Below are 15,314 nucleotides of genomic sequence, written 5' to 3'. Positions count from 1 at the left end.
CCGACCCGTCAATCAATTAGACTCCATACATGACGACTTGCAAGGAAGAGGCCGTCTACACACATGATAATGGCTATGTTCATGGCCAATAATTATCATTATACTAGTGACTAGTCCTACAATTATCATTTTATTAACAGAGCATACAGTCTGGAGAGCTAGGTTAAGGTCAGAGAACATAACGCGGAAGGAAACTACATACTGGGAGAAATAATTAAACGTTAAACCTGCCGGGGAACCTTAATTGACTGGCGAGGGAGAGAGCATTGAGGAGAAGGTCACCCAGTACTGATTTGACACAGCTACCAAGTGACTGTCAAGTTTGAGAGAACACGAGAGGTCGCTGAGTTGCCCCGGATATAAATCAAAATTTTCATCAGTTTTAGCTTTTAGACGGAGCTACTGAAAAGAAAGTGATTAAATGCTTGGGACTCGGGACAAATGAGTTTTTACAAACATGACATCGGCTACCTTCCTAAATACTAAATTACCAATGTCATTATACCTTACTGAATTCCTAATGTCATAATTGACATGGGGAGACCGTACTGAATTACTAATGAACTCATTCTGACATTTTCATTAAATGCTTAAAACGTGTGTTTTCTGCTCGCCAATAGAAATACTGTCGGTCGGTCAAATACTCAGATCCTACAAAGGGCCCCGTTATTTTTCGTTGTAGTTTCATTCATTTCAAAATCAATTCAATGTTTCCTGAACAAAACAAAGACTTGGTTGTTGTCTTGTCTGTCCATTTCAAAAGGGAGTTTGTCCATTTAAAAGGGACGTGTTTTCTTTTCCTTCAAGAGATATTTTCTAAGTCAGCTTTTGTTTGACAAAAACGGGACTTTTCAAAGAGACAGCAGACATGTTCTGAAAACTCGTTAGGGGATTAGATTACCTTTCTTTTTGTTTTCCAAGTTTCTTTTGTTCATGTTCTACAATGGTCAGCGTTTTGTGAAGGAATATCTATTTTCGTATGGGGGGAAAAAAGAACAGCTCATCCCTAAAGGGGATTTAGCTAAAAATAAAGTCAAAATTCCAGGTCCAAAACGTATGTACATATGTAGCTTTCTCATTGAATTTCCCTCTTTCCTATATTGGGATAAGAAAAGTAAAATAGGGGGAAAGTTTCCATTTTCCTCTTCTCTAACATCAATAATCCCTTTTCTATTGAGTTAGGTCCCTCTAAAATAGCAAACGTTTCGTTATATTATTGAGTTAGGTCCCTCTGTAAAAATAGGAAAAAGTTCATTTAATTCCATTTTATAATGGATCCTACCCTCTCATTCTTCAACGGCCTTTGTTGTAAGAGAAGTTTTGTTTAAAATTCTGTACCTGCTAAGGTCTTATCGTCCCGTAATCGAAGAAAGAAGGATAGGATAGGATAGGATAGGATAGGATAGGATAGGAGGAAGCCAGCCTTTCCGAGAGCGAACCTTACTTCTTGAGGATAAAGTCCGCTCCGAGCGGGAATCGAACTCGCGACCTAGCGCTTGTATTAAATTTTGTACCATTTCTAATCTGTATTTCTCTCTGTTCCCATAAATTATGTACCAGTTTCTAATCTCTATTCTTTCTCTCCCTCTCTGTTTCCAGGTTACGCCCTCCCCCACGCCATCCTCCGTCTGGATCTGGCTGGTCGCGATCTGACCGACTACCTGATGAAGATCCTCACCGAGAGAGGTTACTCTTTCACCACCACCGCCGAGCGTGAAATCGTTCGTGACATCAAGGAGAAGCTGTGCTATGTCGCCCTGGACTTTGAACAGGAAATGGCCACCGCTGCCTCTTCCAGCTCCCTGGAGAAGTCCTACGAACTGCCCGACGGACAGGTTATCACTATTGGTGAGTAATAATGAATAGTTTATTTAATGTAACTATAAAAACATCTTTCTTTTGTTCCTATACAAGTACCCATTGGTACTTTTCAGGAACGGTTTTCTTCTGTATGATTTATTTCATTAAAAAAAAAGAATATACCTTGTTTATCCTGCCAGAATGAGACTGAAAAGTCTAAACAAGGTCTTATGTTTTTCATAGATAAAGTTTATAAACCTACGCCCTCCGGTTTACCAGGTGAGCCTCTTGATCACTAAACCTTTTAGGCAGGTTTCAGTGGTCAATGCATTCGCGTGTAAAACAGGAGGATGTGGGTTGAATCCCAGTGTTCCCAGCTGAGACATGGAAAAATCCGAGGTTTATAAAGGAAATGCTATCTATTGGGAAAAAAAATTGGGGTCGGATTGGCGTTCCTATATTCTGTTGTGTGTTCGTTGTGTACATATTTCCCTATCTCTTCGTATCAGAACTCCAGTGCTCTATTCTTTACTAATCCACTCTTTCATCCTCGTCTTCCAAAAACTGCGGGATTGCGGGATTGGAAAAAGGTGCGGGATCCCGCGGGATTGCGGGATTGCGGGATCCCGCATTGCAATCCCTAATTTCATTTAAAAAAGAATATACCTTGTTTATCCTGCCAGAATGAGACTGAAAAGTCTAAACAAGGTCTTGTGTTTTTCATAGATAAAGTTTATAAACCTACGCCCTCCTGTTTACCAGGTGAGCCTCTTGATCACTAAACCTTTTAGGCAGGTTTCAGTAGTCAATGCATTGCGTATAAAACAGGAGGACGTGGGTTGAATCCCAGTGTTCCCAGCTGAGACATGGAACGAGGTCTATTTGGAAAAAAAAAAAAAATTGGGGTCGGATTGGCGTTCCTATATTCTGTTGTGTGTGTGTTCGTTGTGTACATATTTCCCTATCTCTTCGTATCAGAACTCCAATGCTCTACTCTTTACTAATCCACTCTTTCATCCTCTTCTCCGTTCAGGAAACGAAAGATTCCGTTGCCCCGAGGCCCTGTTCCAGCCCGCGTTCCTGGGTATGGAAGCTTGCGGTATCCACGAGACCACCTACAACTCCATCATGAAGTGCGATGTCGACATCCGTAAGGACCTGTACGCCAACACCGTGTTGTCTGGAGGTAAGTACCCACTGCCTTACCCTGTCAGATAGATGGGTCCGGGGTTCGATTCCTCCCCCTCGTAGGTTTTGGAATTTGACTCGATCTGAAACTCTTTTCCTTCAAGGTAAACAGATAACCCCCAATGTGGTCAACTCTTGGTTTTATTAAAACCAGGCGGTAACACATACTCGACCAAATGAATGACCAGAGATTCAATAATTTTGTTAATGTCAGCGTGGTTAGTTGGCTAATAAATATTAAGTGCCTTCCATCCAAGGCTATATTTTAACCAAGGTTTTTGTTATTTGTTGACTTTCTCCCCTTTAGATTTTTTTAAGACACTCAGAAAATGGCCATAACTTGGTGACACTTTATTTTTGAACACTGTAACTGCTATGGTCTTATCGTCCCGAAATCGAAGAGAGAAGGAAGACAGGATAGGAGAAAGCCAGCCGTTCCGAGAAAGAACATTAACCCATCAGGATAAAATCCGCCCCGGCCGGGAATCGAACCCGCGGCCTAGCGCTTACAAGGCAGACGCACTACCAACCAAGCTAAAACTAGGCTGGCTTACAGAGGTTTAAGCCTCCATCTGACGACAAGCTAGTCGCCTCTGAAAATTAACCTCACCTATGTGAGGCCGGGGATATACACAACGAAATGAGAAAGCCATGAAGGAGTGTCAGTTAAGTTAATGGCTTTTTTTTCTGGTTCTGGGAATCGAACCCTCGAACTTGATGGAAACACTCACTGCCAGAAGAGAAATGGAAAAGGAAAAGAGACCAAAATTGTGAAACATAAATGTTATAAATTATAATCAATTAAATTATAATATAATCAATTTAATGAATATAGGGGAGTTAAATTATGAATGGATATATGTAGGTAGTAAAATAAATAATAGGAACATAACATAAACAAGGAGAAAAACAAAAACAAAGTACGTACAATCAAACATCTGGGTTTCATGGGCTCTCTTGATGGAGGTCATTGTAAAAACCAAGTACTAACTACTAATTAAGGTTCTTGGACTTTTTTTTGAAGAAGTTTAATAGAGGACACTGTAACAGCGGTTACAGCGGAGATCTTATCGTCCCAAAATCGAAAAGAGGGCAGGATAGGAGAAAGACAGCCGTTCTGAGAACGAACCTTGTCTGTTCAGGATAAAATCCGCCCCGGGCGGGAATCGAATTCGCGACCTAGCGCTTACAAGGCAGACGCGCTACCCTTCAAGCTAACTAGACTCAAGGGCTTATTGGCACAGTTATTCTACTCAAGGGCTTATTGGCACAGTTATTCTACTCAAGGGCTTATTGGCACAGTTATTCTACTCAAGGGCTTATTGGCACAGTTATTCTACTCAAGGGCTTATTGGCACAGTTATTCTACTCAAGGGCTTATTGGCACAGTTATTCTACTCAAGGGCTTATTGGCACAGTTATTCTACTCAAGGGCTTATTGGCACAGTTATTCTACTCAAGGGCTTATTGGCACAGTTATTCTACTCAAGGGCTTATTGGCACAGTTATTCTACTCAAGGGCTTATTGGCACAGTTATTCTACTCAAGGGCTTATTGGCACAGTTATTCTACTCAAGGGCTTATTGGCACAGTTATTCTACTCAAGGGCTTATTGGCACAGTTATTCTACTCAAGGGCTTATTGGCACAGTTATTCTACTCAAGGGCTTATTGGCACAGTTATTCTACTCAAGGGCTTATTGGCACAGTTATTCTACTCAAGGGCTTATTGGCACAGTTATTCTACTCAAGGGCTTATTGGCACAGTTATTCTACTCAAGGGCTTATTGGCACAGTTATTCTACTCAAGGGCTTATTGGCACAGTTATTCTACTCAAGGGCTTATTGGCACAGTTATTCTACTCAAGGGCTTATTGGCACAGTTATTCTACTCAAGGGCTTATTGGCACAGTTATTCTACTCAAGGGCTTATTGGCACAGTTATTCACTTGCAAAGTGTGGGTACATTGGTGGTGTAGTGGTCAAGGCGCTCGCCTGGTAAACAGGAGGGCGTGGGTTCAATCCCAGCCGAGGTATGGAATTTTATCCTCAATATAATTTGAGAATTTGACCACAATAATAGTAGTAGCCTACTGCTGGAGTAAAGGGACTTTTCAGTCCTATGCGAGCAGTATAAATAAGCACTATTATTCAAATGTTCAATTCTATTCGGTTTTATGTTCTCTCGAAGAATACTCGGAGACTGCTAGGACACTGCCTCTGAGAAGGTCAACACGTTAGTCCCAAGGCCCGGTTATCTGTGAACTTGTAGCCCCCTACTTTAACGAATATAAATACTTTCCTTCCTACAGAGGATAAGGAAAGTAAAAACTACACTTACTTACGACGAACACAGCCTATATTTAACACTAAATAATAATTATTATAAATAATTGTAGCTAATTAATTATTATAAATAATTGTCTAATAATTAAAGTTAAAGTTTAGTGATGAAAATATTTTCAATATTTTGTGGGGGGAAAAGATTCAAAAGTAAGTAGAAAAGAGATAGGACAGCCTTTTTTCTTCATTTTCACTTTCTTTGACTGTTCTGTTTCCTTTTTTTTTAACGTTTTAACTATCCTTGAGAAACCCAAGCTACACCTTTTTGGAAATGACCACTAGTTTTAGAAATGGCCTTTTTTTCAGGCAGAAGGATGGTCACCTTACTACTTTTACCTCTTCAACAGAAGGATCTAGCCTGTACCTACGGTAACGATTCCATAAACTGACTTTTTTTTTGTTGATTTTGAAGAAACTTTCTTTTTTTTTTGACTGACTTGATCAAGGACACTTTTTTGTTGGTTTTTAGAAAAAAAAACCTTTTTTGTTGGTTTTACAAACCCTTTTTTTCGGACCGAAGCGAAGGAAGGTTTTTTTTTTTTTTTTTTTTTTTTTTTTTTTTTTTTTTTTGAGTTTTATTTATCCTTGAGAAACCCAACCTATACATTTTTGGAAATGACCACTAGTTTTGGAAATGGCCTTTTTTTCAGGCAGAAGAATGGTCACTTTACTATATTTACCTCTTCAACAGAAGGATCTAGCCTGTACCTACGGTAACGATTCCATAAACTGACTTTTTTTTGTTGATTTTGAAGAAACTCTCTTTTTTTTAGACTGACTTGATCAGGGACACTTTTTTTGTTGGTTTCAGAAAAAAACCAACCTTTTTTTTTGTTGGTTTTAGAAACCTTTTTTTTCGGACCGAAGGAAGGAAGGTCTCCGTTTACCGTCTATATCAAGCCTGCTCAGGCGACGGTTCACTGGGGGGTGGGGGGCTAGGGGACTTGTCCTCTCCACCCACCGGCGGTGTCAACTGGGGGGTTAGCTGGGGCGTGGGTGTGGTCGTGGGCGTGGCCTGAGCATGATACTTGTAGATATTCTCGGTGGTCTCGATACGACCAGCCGTCAGGTCGAGGGTGCGACCTTTCACCCGGGTGGGATCCTTGTCCACAGGTGACCACCAGTTTACCAGGGAACCTGTAAGAGAGAAACAACAGAAATAAAATTTTATTCAAGCCAGCCTAGTTGGGCTGCGCGTCTGCCTTGTAGCTATAGGTCGCGGGTTCGGAAATCCCCTACATCGCGTTTCTGGTGATCCTCGCTCACGTCAATACTTGGTTCAGAAATTTCTCTAATCATTCAAAGGGGCAATGGAGGAGTTGCAATTGGGAAAATATTATTAATAAAAGGTCGATTCCTACGTAAAAATTTGTGAAAAATCAAAATCTGAGGTCAATTGTGTTACAAAAATCCTTCAAAAAGAAAAGATTTTTGGTTTCTACAAAGGCATGGGAGCACCTCTTGTAGGAGTAGCTCCTTTAAATGCTCTGAACTATTTTAGATCGGATTCAAATTTCAATTGCCGTTCTAATGAAAAAGTTCAAAGAGTTGTGACATCAGATTTCACGTCAAAATGCGCAGAAACGCTTGCGCACAAACAAACGAACCGAGAATCATGAATTATGACGTCATCGCCTATGTGACGTCAAAGTTCACGATTTACCGGCATTTTTTTAATCGATTTATCTCGGGATCTAGAAGTCGTAGAAGAAAAAGATTCCGTTAGTCCTTCGTCAAACTTCACGATTTACCGGTATTTTTGAAAAGTCGTAAGAAAAAGAAAAATTCCGTTGGTCCTCATTTTTCCTGCTCTATGACTTTGAAACATCACCCAAGTAAGCGCAACTGATCTATTGCTCGAGCATCATAAGCACGTTGACCTCTGGAATGATGTTAGACGAAGTGTTTCATTTATAAATTAGAGAAAATATTTCTGGAGAAAGAAGAATTTTTAGTTCCATCTTTTTGTTCATTCCAAGATTCGAAGGTAAATTTACTTTTTTTTTTGTATTATTTTTTTTATATAATTATAATTTTTATTACATACAAATTATTCAGTCAAAAACAACACTTGTTCTTCTTATTTGAAGTCTTTAGATAGATCTGTACTGGTTTATGAATGATGGTTGGTTCTTCTTCACCTTGATCATTCTGACTAATTTATAAGCGTCTTTCTCATCAAATTTAAGCAAGTGCTCATTTATTTCTAGACTCGTATAGGTACTAGACTTTGAAAATCTGTGCCCTAGTATGGCCCTCATCCGATGGGCGAGAAGAGGCTATGCCTCTCATGAAGTCTTGGGTCAACACAAACACCAGGGAGTACTCTGTTTACATAGCAATGGAAAGACAATGCCAATTTAAGGTAGACGTTGGGAATCGAACCCGAGCCCTCATGTATGGCGGGCATCGTACGTAGAGAGTGGTTACAAGAGAGTAGTTCAACATGTACTTACATTGTACAAACACCTTGAGCTGCGTCCACACATAGTCGATGGCCGTCAATCGACGAGGTGAATGGTGAATCTATGTTGTCGAGGCAGTGTGAACGGTTTTAATGTTCGTTCTCGGAACGGCTGGCTTTCTCCTATCCTGTCTTCCTTCTCTCTTTGATTTCGGGACGATAAGACCATAGCAGTTACACTTCCCTTTGTCAAACCTCTTTAAAAAAAAAAAAGTTGTGAAGAAGCTCTCTGCTTTGCCACAGAGAATTCATGATACTTACTTCAGCCATAGAGTCGATGAACTTCCAGGATTCTTCTTCTTGCTGTCCCGTTTCCTCTACCAGACTGAGTAGTTCTGTAATGTCGGTCTCCGCTGTTACCATGCCAAACCTTACACATGCCAAGCCATCAGTACCTGAAGAGGAAAAAAGTTTGGATCAATATTTTTTTTAGCCTTCAAAACCTACTTTTTTCGACACATTTTAAAGTAAATAAAAGACACATAAAATAAGAGGTTTTTTAGGAGGTCCAAATTGAAAGCGCTAGGTCGCGGGTTCGATTCCCGCCCGGAACGGATTTTATGCTAAACAGATAAAGTTGTTTTCAGAGCGACTGGCTTTATTTTATCCCATTTTATTTCTTCACTTTCGGGACGATAAGACCTTAGCAGTTACAGTTCCCTCTATCAAACCTCTTGAAAAAAAAATTAAAAAAAAAAAAAAAAATAAAATAAAAATAATAACAATAATAAATATCAGAATCAGAATGAAACAAAAGTTGGTCGATCACATGTTTTGGGATTGATTTTTAATGCAGCTCGAGAGCTGCTTAGAATGATTTAATTTTATTTTCAGGGGCTACCCGTTTATACAATCGGCCCCTAACTTAAAAGCTTAAAACACTAACATATCAGCAACCTTACCTTCGCCCAATGAGAACGCAGCATCCGAGGTCCTCAATGTCCTCACGACCTGAATGTTAAGCCTATTCAGCTCAGCCTTAGCCTGGTCCGTATCCGTAGCTCCCCAGGCTGGCGGTACGTAGCGGACACCGCCTAGCCCTGCCCAGCCTGGCATGTCCACTAAGGTAAGCTTAGGTGAGGCTTCCACTAGGGAGATGAAAGAGGCCTTGTGAGCCACTGTAGCTTGTAGGATATCCACCTGGAAATTAGTAGAGGGGATTTAATTACAGTCGCTTCTCTAGCCTAGCCCAGCCCAGCCTGGCATGTCCACTAAGGTAAGCTTAGGTGAGGCTTCCACTAGGGAGATGAAAGAGGCCTTGTGAGCCACTGTAGCTTGTAGGATATCCACCTGGAAATTAGTAGAGGGGATTTAATTACAGTCGCTTCTCTAGCCTAGCCCAGCCCAGCCTGGCATGTCCACTAAGGTAAGCTTAGGTGAGGCTTCCACTAGGGAGATGAAAGAGGCCTTGTGAGCCACTGTAGCTTGTAGGATATCCACCTGGAAATTAGTAGAGGGGATTTAATTACAGTCGCTTCTCTAGCCTAGCCCAGCCCAGCCTGGCATGTCCACTAAGGTAAGCTTAGGTGAGGCTTCCACTAGGGAGATGAAAGAGGCCTTGTGAGCCACTGTAGCTTGTAGGATATCCACCTGGAAATTAGTAGAGGGGATTTAATTACAGTCGCTTCTCTAGCCTAGCCCAGCCCAGCCTGGCATGTCCACTAAGGTAAGCTTAGGTGAGGCTTCCACTAGGGAGATGAAAGAGGCCTTGTGAGCCACTGTAGCTTGTAGGATATCCACCTGGAAATTAGTAGAGGGGATTTAATTACAGTCGCTTCTCTAGCCTAGCCCAGCCCAGCCTGGCATGTCCACTAAGGTAAGCTTAGGTGAGGCTTCCACTAGGGAGATGAAAGAGGCCTTGTGAGCCACTGTAGCTTGTAGGATATCCACCTGGAAATTAGTAGAGGGGATTTAATTACAGTCGCTTCTCTAGCCTAGCCCAGCCCAGCCTGGCATGTCCACTAAGGTAAGCTTAGGTGAGGCTTCCACTAGGGAGATGAAAGAGGCCTTGTGAGCCACTGTAGCTTGTAGGATATCCACCTGGAAATTAGTAGAGGGGATTTAATTACAGTCGCTTCTCTAGCCTAGCCCAGCCCAGCCTGGCATGTCCACTAAGGTAAGCTTAGGTGAGGCTTCCACTAGGGAGATGAAAGAGGCCTTGTGAGCCACTGTAGCTTGTAGGATATCCACCTGGAAATTAGTAGAGGGGATTTAATTACAGTCGCTTCTCTAGCCTAGCCTAATAGTAGTAGCCTACTGCTGGATTAAAGGGACTTTTCAGTCCTATGCGAGCAGTATAAATAAGCACTATTATTATAAGCACTATTATTTTAATGTTCAATTCTATTCAGTTTTATGTTCTCTCGGAGAATACTCGGAGACTGCTAGGACACTGCCTCTGAGAAGGTCAACACGTTAGTCCCAAGGCCCGGTTATCTGTGAACTTGTAGCCCCCTTTTGACCACAATAATAGTAGTAGCCTACTGCTGGAGTAAAGGGACTTTTCAGTCCTATGCGAGCAGTATAAATAAGCACTATTATTCAAATGTTCAATTCTATTCGGTTTTATGTTCTCTCGAAGAATACTCGGAGACTGCTAGGACACTGCCTCTGAGAAGGTCAACACGTTAGCCCCAAGGCCCGGTTATCTGTGAACCTGTAGCCCCCTGACTTTAACGAATATAAATACTTTCCTTCCTACAGAGGATAAGGAAAGTAAAAACTACACTTACTTACGACGAACACAGCCTATATTTAACACTAAATAATAATTATTATAAATAATTGTCTAATAATTAAAGTTTAAGTTTAGTGATGAAAATATTTTTTCAATATTTTGTGGGGGAAAAAGATACAAAAGTAAGTAGAAAAGAGATAGGACATAAAAAAAGGGAAAAAAAAAAAAAAAAATGAGTAGGATGGTGCAGACCAATAAAAGATACAAACCTCACCATAGAAATTCAACAAAATCAGAAAATCTGTTTCACAAGAAAAAGGACCTTGTTATAGTAATAGTAGACCCTTTTTGTTTAAAATAAAATTAGAAACTTCATCTTCCATTCCCGTTCCGTCCTATGTATATATATTTCGATTTGTCTGACCAAATCCCGGTCCCTCTTCTTCTGTCCGCAGACCCCCCTCTACACAACTAACTCAACATGTGTGACGAAGAAGTTGCCGCCCTCGTTGTCGACAACGGATCCGGTATGTGCAAGGCCGGATTTGCCGGAGATGATGCCCCCCGTGCCGTGTTCCCCTCCATTGTCGGCAGACCCCGCCACCAGGGTGTCATGGTCGGCATGGGACAGAAAGACTCGTACGTCGGTGACGAGGCCCAGTCCAAGAGAGGTGAGTTTGTGAAACAACCCTGTATATATATTATATATGTCTCGGAGGAATTAATGAGGAAATGTACTGTAGTTCATAGGCTTCTCGTTATAAAAAGGAAGATTAAAAAGGTGGGAAAGTTTGTAGCCAAAACCAAGTGTTAGCCAAAAGCAATCACCTTTTGCTAGGGCTGAATGAAAGGCTGACGAAAAACGCCGACCTCTATCACTTCTTTTTCGAATCTCTATCAAACTTGTATGTTTTTCGACCCTCCATCCAACTTTACATACTGGGAGAAATAATTAAACGTTAAACCTGCCGGGGAACTCAATCCTAATTGAATGGCGAGAGAGCAATGAGGAGAAGGTCGCCCAGTACTGATTTGCCACAGCTACCAAGTGACTGTCAAGTTTGAGAGAACACGAGAGGTCGCTGAGTTGCCCCGGATATAAATCAAAATTTTCATCAGTTTTAGCTTTTAGCCGGAGCGACTGAAAAGAAAGTGATCAAATGCTTGGGACTCGGGACAAATGAGTTTTTACAAACATGACATCGGCTACCTTCCTAAATACTAAATTACCAATGTCTCATTATACCTTACTGAATTCCTAATGTTATAACTATAACTTATAATTGACACGGGGTTCGGTACTGAATTACTAATGAACTCATTATGTCGTTTTCTTTAAATGCTTAAAACGTGGGTTTTCTGCTCGGCAATAGAAATGTCGGTCGGTCAAATACTCAGATCCTACACAGGGCCCCGTAATTTTTCGTTGTAGTTTCATTCATTTCAAAATCAATTCAATGTTTCCTGAACAAAACAAAGGACTTGGTTGTTGTCTTGTTTGTCCATTTCAAAAGGGAGTTTGTCCATTTTAAAAGGGAGTTTGTCCATTTCAAAAAGGAGTTTGTCCATTTAAAAGGGACGTGTTTTTTTTCCTTCAAGAGATATTTTCTAAGTCAGCTTTTGTTTGGCAAAAACGGGACTTTTCAAAGAGACAGCAGACATGGTCTGAAAACTCATTAGGGGATTAGATTACCTTTCTTTTTGTTTTCCAAATTTCTTTTGTTCATGTTCTACAATGGTCAGCGTTTTATGAAGGAATATCTATTTTCGTATTGGGGGGAAGAACAGCTCATCCCTAAGGGACGTGTTTTTTTTCCTTCAAGAGATATTTTCTAAGTCAGCTTTTGTTTGGCAAAAACGGGACTTTTCAAAGAGACAGCAGACATGTTCTGAAAACTCATCAGGGGATTAGATTACCTTTCTTTTTGTTTTCTCTCTGCTTCTTTTGTTCATGTTCTACAATGGTCAGCGTTTTGTGAAGGAATATCTTATTTTCGTATTGGGGGGAAAAAAAAGAACAGCTCATCCCTAAAGGGGATTTAGCTAAAAATAAAGTCAAAATTCCAGGTCGAAAACGTAGCTTTCTCATTGAATTTCCCTCTTTCCTATATTATTGGGATAAGAAAAGTAAAATAGGGGGAAAGTTTCCATTTTTCCCTTCCCTAACATCAATAATCCCTTTTCTATTGAGTTAGGTCCCTCTGTAAAAATAGGGAAAAGTTCATTTAATTCCATTTTATAATAGATCCTTTCACCCTCTCTCATTCTTCAACGGCCATTTGTTGAAGTTTTTCTTTTCTGTTTTTGGGTGGTGGTGGGGAATGAAATTGAAAAGGGCAGTTAGAAATGGGAAGGAAAGAAGCGAGAGAAGGTGGGGCCGTTTGAATGAGTCATTCGACGCGTCAGACAGTTGCCAGGCTCTTTTTCCTCACTCACCCTCTCTCCTCCCTTCCGCTCTGTTCCTATATATCCCACAGGAATGAGGAAGAAACGTGTACAGTCCATAGGCGTCTCATTAATAATAATGATGTTATGAGGGTTTAATGCCCTTTGAAATAAATGCCGTCGCCGTTATAGGAAGTTGTAGGGATGGTAGAAATGACGAGAGTGATTTTGTTAAATTCGTTTCTCTGTGGCGTCTCATTATTAATAATGATGTTATGAGGGTTTAATGCCCTTTGAAATAAATGCCGTCGCCGTTATAGGAAGTTGTAGGGATGGTGGAAATGATGAGAGTGATTTTGTTAAATTCGTTTCTCTGCTCCTGTATTTCCTAGAGGAAGAAACGTTTAAACGTCAATATAGCGTAATAATGATGATGTTATGAGGGTTTAATGCCCTTTGAAGAAGGAAGTTGAATTTACCGGCACTGCGCTGCTGGTCGCAAAGTTATCCTAGAGGAAGAAACGTTTAAACGTCAATATAGCGTAATAATGATGATGTTATGAGGGTTTAATGCCCTTTGAAGAAGGAAGTTGAAGTTACCGGCACTGCGCTGCTGGTCGCAAAGTTGGAAGGAACGGGATATAATGTGAGGGTGTGGTGAGAAGCCAAGAGAGTGCTGGAAATATGTATTGATATGAATTTCGAATATGCACAAATGCACATTGATGCCCGGGTCTTACAATATCAAGTTGAATGAAATAGAATGGACCCTGTTCATGCTGCCAGAATGAGACTGAAAAGTCCTTTCGAGGATTCTTTTAATGTCAATCTTAATGAGTGTTTTAATTTCATAATAATACATGATTATTTTGATAATAATACCGAGTCATTCTGATATGATGATGTGTTTATTGAGTGTAAAAATCATGATGGCTCTGAATGAAGTCCTGCTGTGAGGAGGGTAATTATAGCATTCTGCACCCCTCTCCACCCATACCCTAGCCCTAGGCTTATTGAATATCCCCTAGGCTTGCTCAAACTCCTGGGAGGAACCTCGGGGTTTTTGATTATAACTGACTCCAGTGAACATCCGAGGAGTAATAATCATGGATTTCATTGAAATTAAAACACTTTCTAGCTTGATATGAATGAGGTTCAGTATCATCTCCAAAAATCTATTTACCTCGGTTAACTTTCTTTCCTCTGCTTTCTTTTGTTTTGAGGTTGTAGCTATAGACACATTGATGTAGACAGTTATAGACATATGTATGTAGCTAAAGACATTGGACTAACAGATCGAGGCTGATCGATTTACTAATCAATCTACTAATAGCTCGCCGCAGGGAAGGCGATTGCTTACTAATGCGATGATGTCATACCCTTATACTCGTTATATCGATGACTAAATGACCAAGCTCCTTATATTCCATGACTTTACTGCTACATATATCGATGACTGTACTAGTACTGCTATAAATATAGGTACTGCTAACTATAGGAATTGGATGACTTGATCTGGCGATAAGGAATTGACGTGGTTGGTGTTTGGAATCCAATAATCATCATCAAAGTCACCATCATCATTGGTTAGCAGCCGAGAATCAGTAAAAAAATCTATTAAAATTCGTCTCTCTTCAATAGGAAGTTACTACTAGTCTCATTGAATATTCTGGTTCACATCCGGCCCGTGCTAAGTTCACCAAACACTTTCCCCACGATGTATGTACGTGAAGCTAGTCACTAGTTGTTTGTATGTGAAGCTAGTCACTAGTTATCTCGATGTATGTGAAGCTTGTCTAGATCTCCAGTGGTAATTAATCTAATTGAAGTTCTTATCGTTCTGTATGTAATGGTATCTTCTCATTATTCATCTGTGATGACTTCATCGCTTTGATTTGTACCACCGGGGAAGTAGATATGGAATGATGTCATTGTTTGTCTTTGGAATATATTGTTGACTACTGGAATACAAAATATATGACGTGTATTGCTTGCTGTATTGTGTTGATATTAGATGTGTCAAGAGTTCAAGACTGTCAAGTGTTTTAGGAAAAATGGGAATTCTTCATTAGTATTTGGTATCTGCTTTGGGCCTTCTGGCTTGGACGTGGATTTCTCCGCTGTTAAGTGAGGTTTAATTAGATGTGTAGATGTTGGTTGTGGAAGTGTATGCGTAATGTGTTGGCATGTACAATTGTACATACATATAGATGGATAAATGGATGTACAAGTAAGATTCTTAATGATGATTTCATGTGTTGCTTCCCTGTTGAAGAATAATTTATCATGATAAGATTAGGTAGATTAAAAGGAAATGCTTATAATTAATTTTTATATAATTAAAATGCTGACTAATTGAGAATTTACTAGACAGAGATTGATTCACCACGTCTTTTTTCTTTCTTAATTGATTTATTTTAATGTTATTTTGAGGGTAAACCTTCCGTACTCTTGGTCT

At 40.2% G+C, this 15,314-nt stretch overlaps 3 protein-coding genes across 7 annotated transcripts in view; 2 read left to right on the top strand and 1 right to left on the bottom strand.

Annotated features, from left to right (window-relative positions):
• Positions 1-11,300, top strand: part of LOC113467199 (actin-1-like) — a 42,940-nt gene extending 31,640 nt beyond the window's left edge. For all 5 annotated transcript variants that reach the window (XM_026823248.1, XM_026823246.1, XM_026823247.1 and 2 more), the window contains exon 2: positions 10,927-11,300. In XM_026823248.1, coding sequence (XP_026679049.1) covers positions 10,953-11,285 — 333 coding nt within the window. In that variant the 5' untranslated portion in view covers positions 10,927-10,952 and the 3' untranslated portion in view covers positions 11,286-11,300. The remainder of the gene's footprint in view (positions 1-10,926) is intronic.
• On the top strand, positions 1,530-3,033 carry LOC103508732 (actin-5C-like; the record flags this gene model as incomplete). The annotated part of the gene is made up of 2 exons (XM_026823244.1): positions 1,530-1,848; positions 2,834-3,033. Coding segments are annotated over 2 exons (504 nt in total), but the record flags the coding sequence as incomplete, so codon positions are not given.
• Positions 6,226-8,934, bottom strand: LOC103508731 (putative pyridoxal-dependent decarboxylase domain-containing protein 2; the record flags this gene model as incomplete). Its single annotated transcript, XM_008473304.1, is given in 4 exon segments — positions 6,226-6,467; positions 7,787-7,805; positions 8,056-8,189; positions 8,697-8,934. Coding segments are annotated over 4 exon segments (633 nt in total), but the record flags the coding sequence as incomplete, so codon positions are not given.
• Positions 11,301-15,314: the final 4,014 nt, after the last annotated feature.

The sequence above is a fragment of the Diaphorina citri genome, unplaced genomic scaffold (assembly GCF_000475195.1).
Source record: "Diaphorina citri unplaced genomic scaffold, Diaci psyllid genome assembly version 1.1 scaffold428, whole genome shotgun sequence".
NCBI classification, from domain to species: Eukaryota; Metazoa; Arthropoda; class Insecta; order Hemiptera; family Psyllidae; genus Diaphorina; species Diaphorina citri.
Note: the sequence above shows the minus strand (reverse complement) of the source record. Positions and strands in the feature narration are given on the sequence as shown.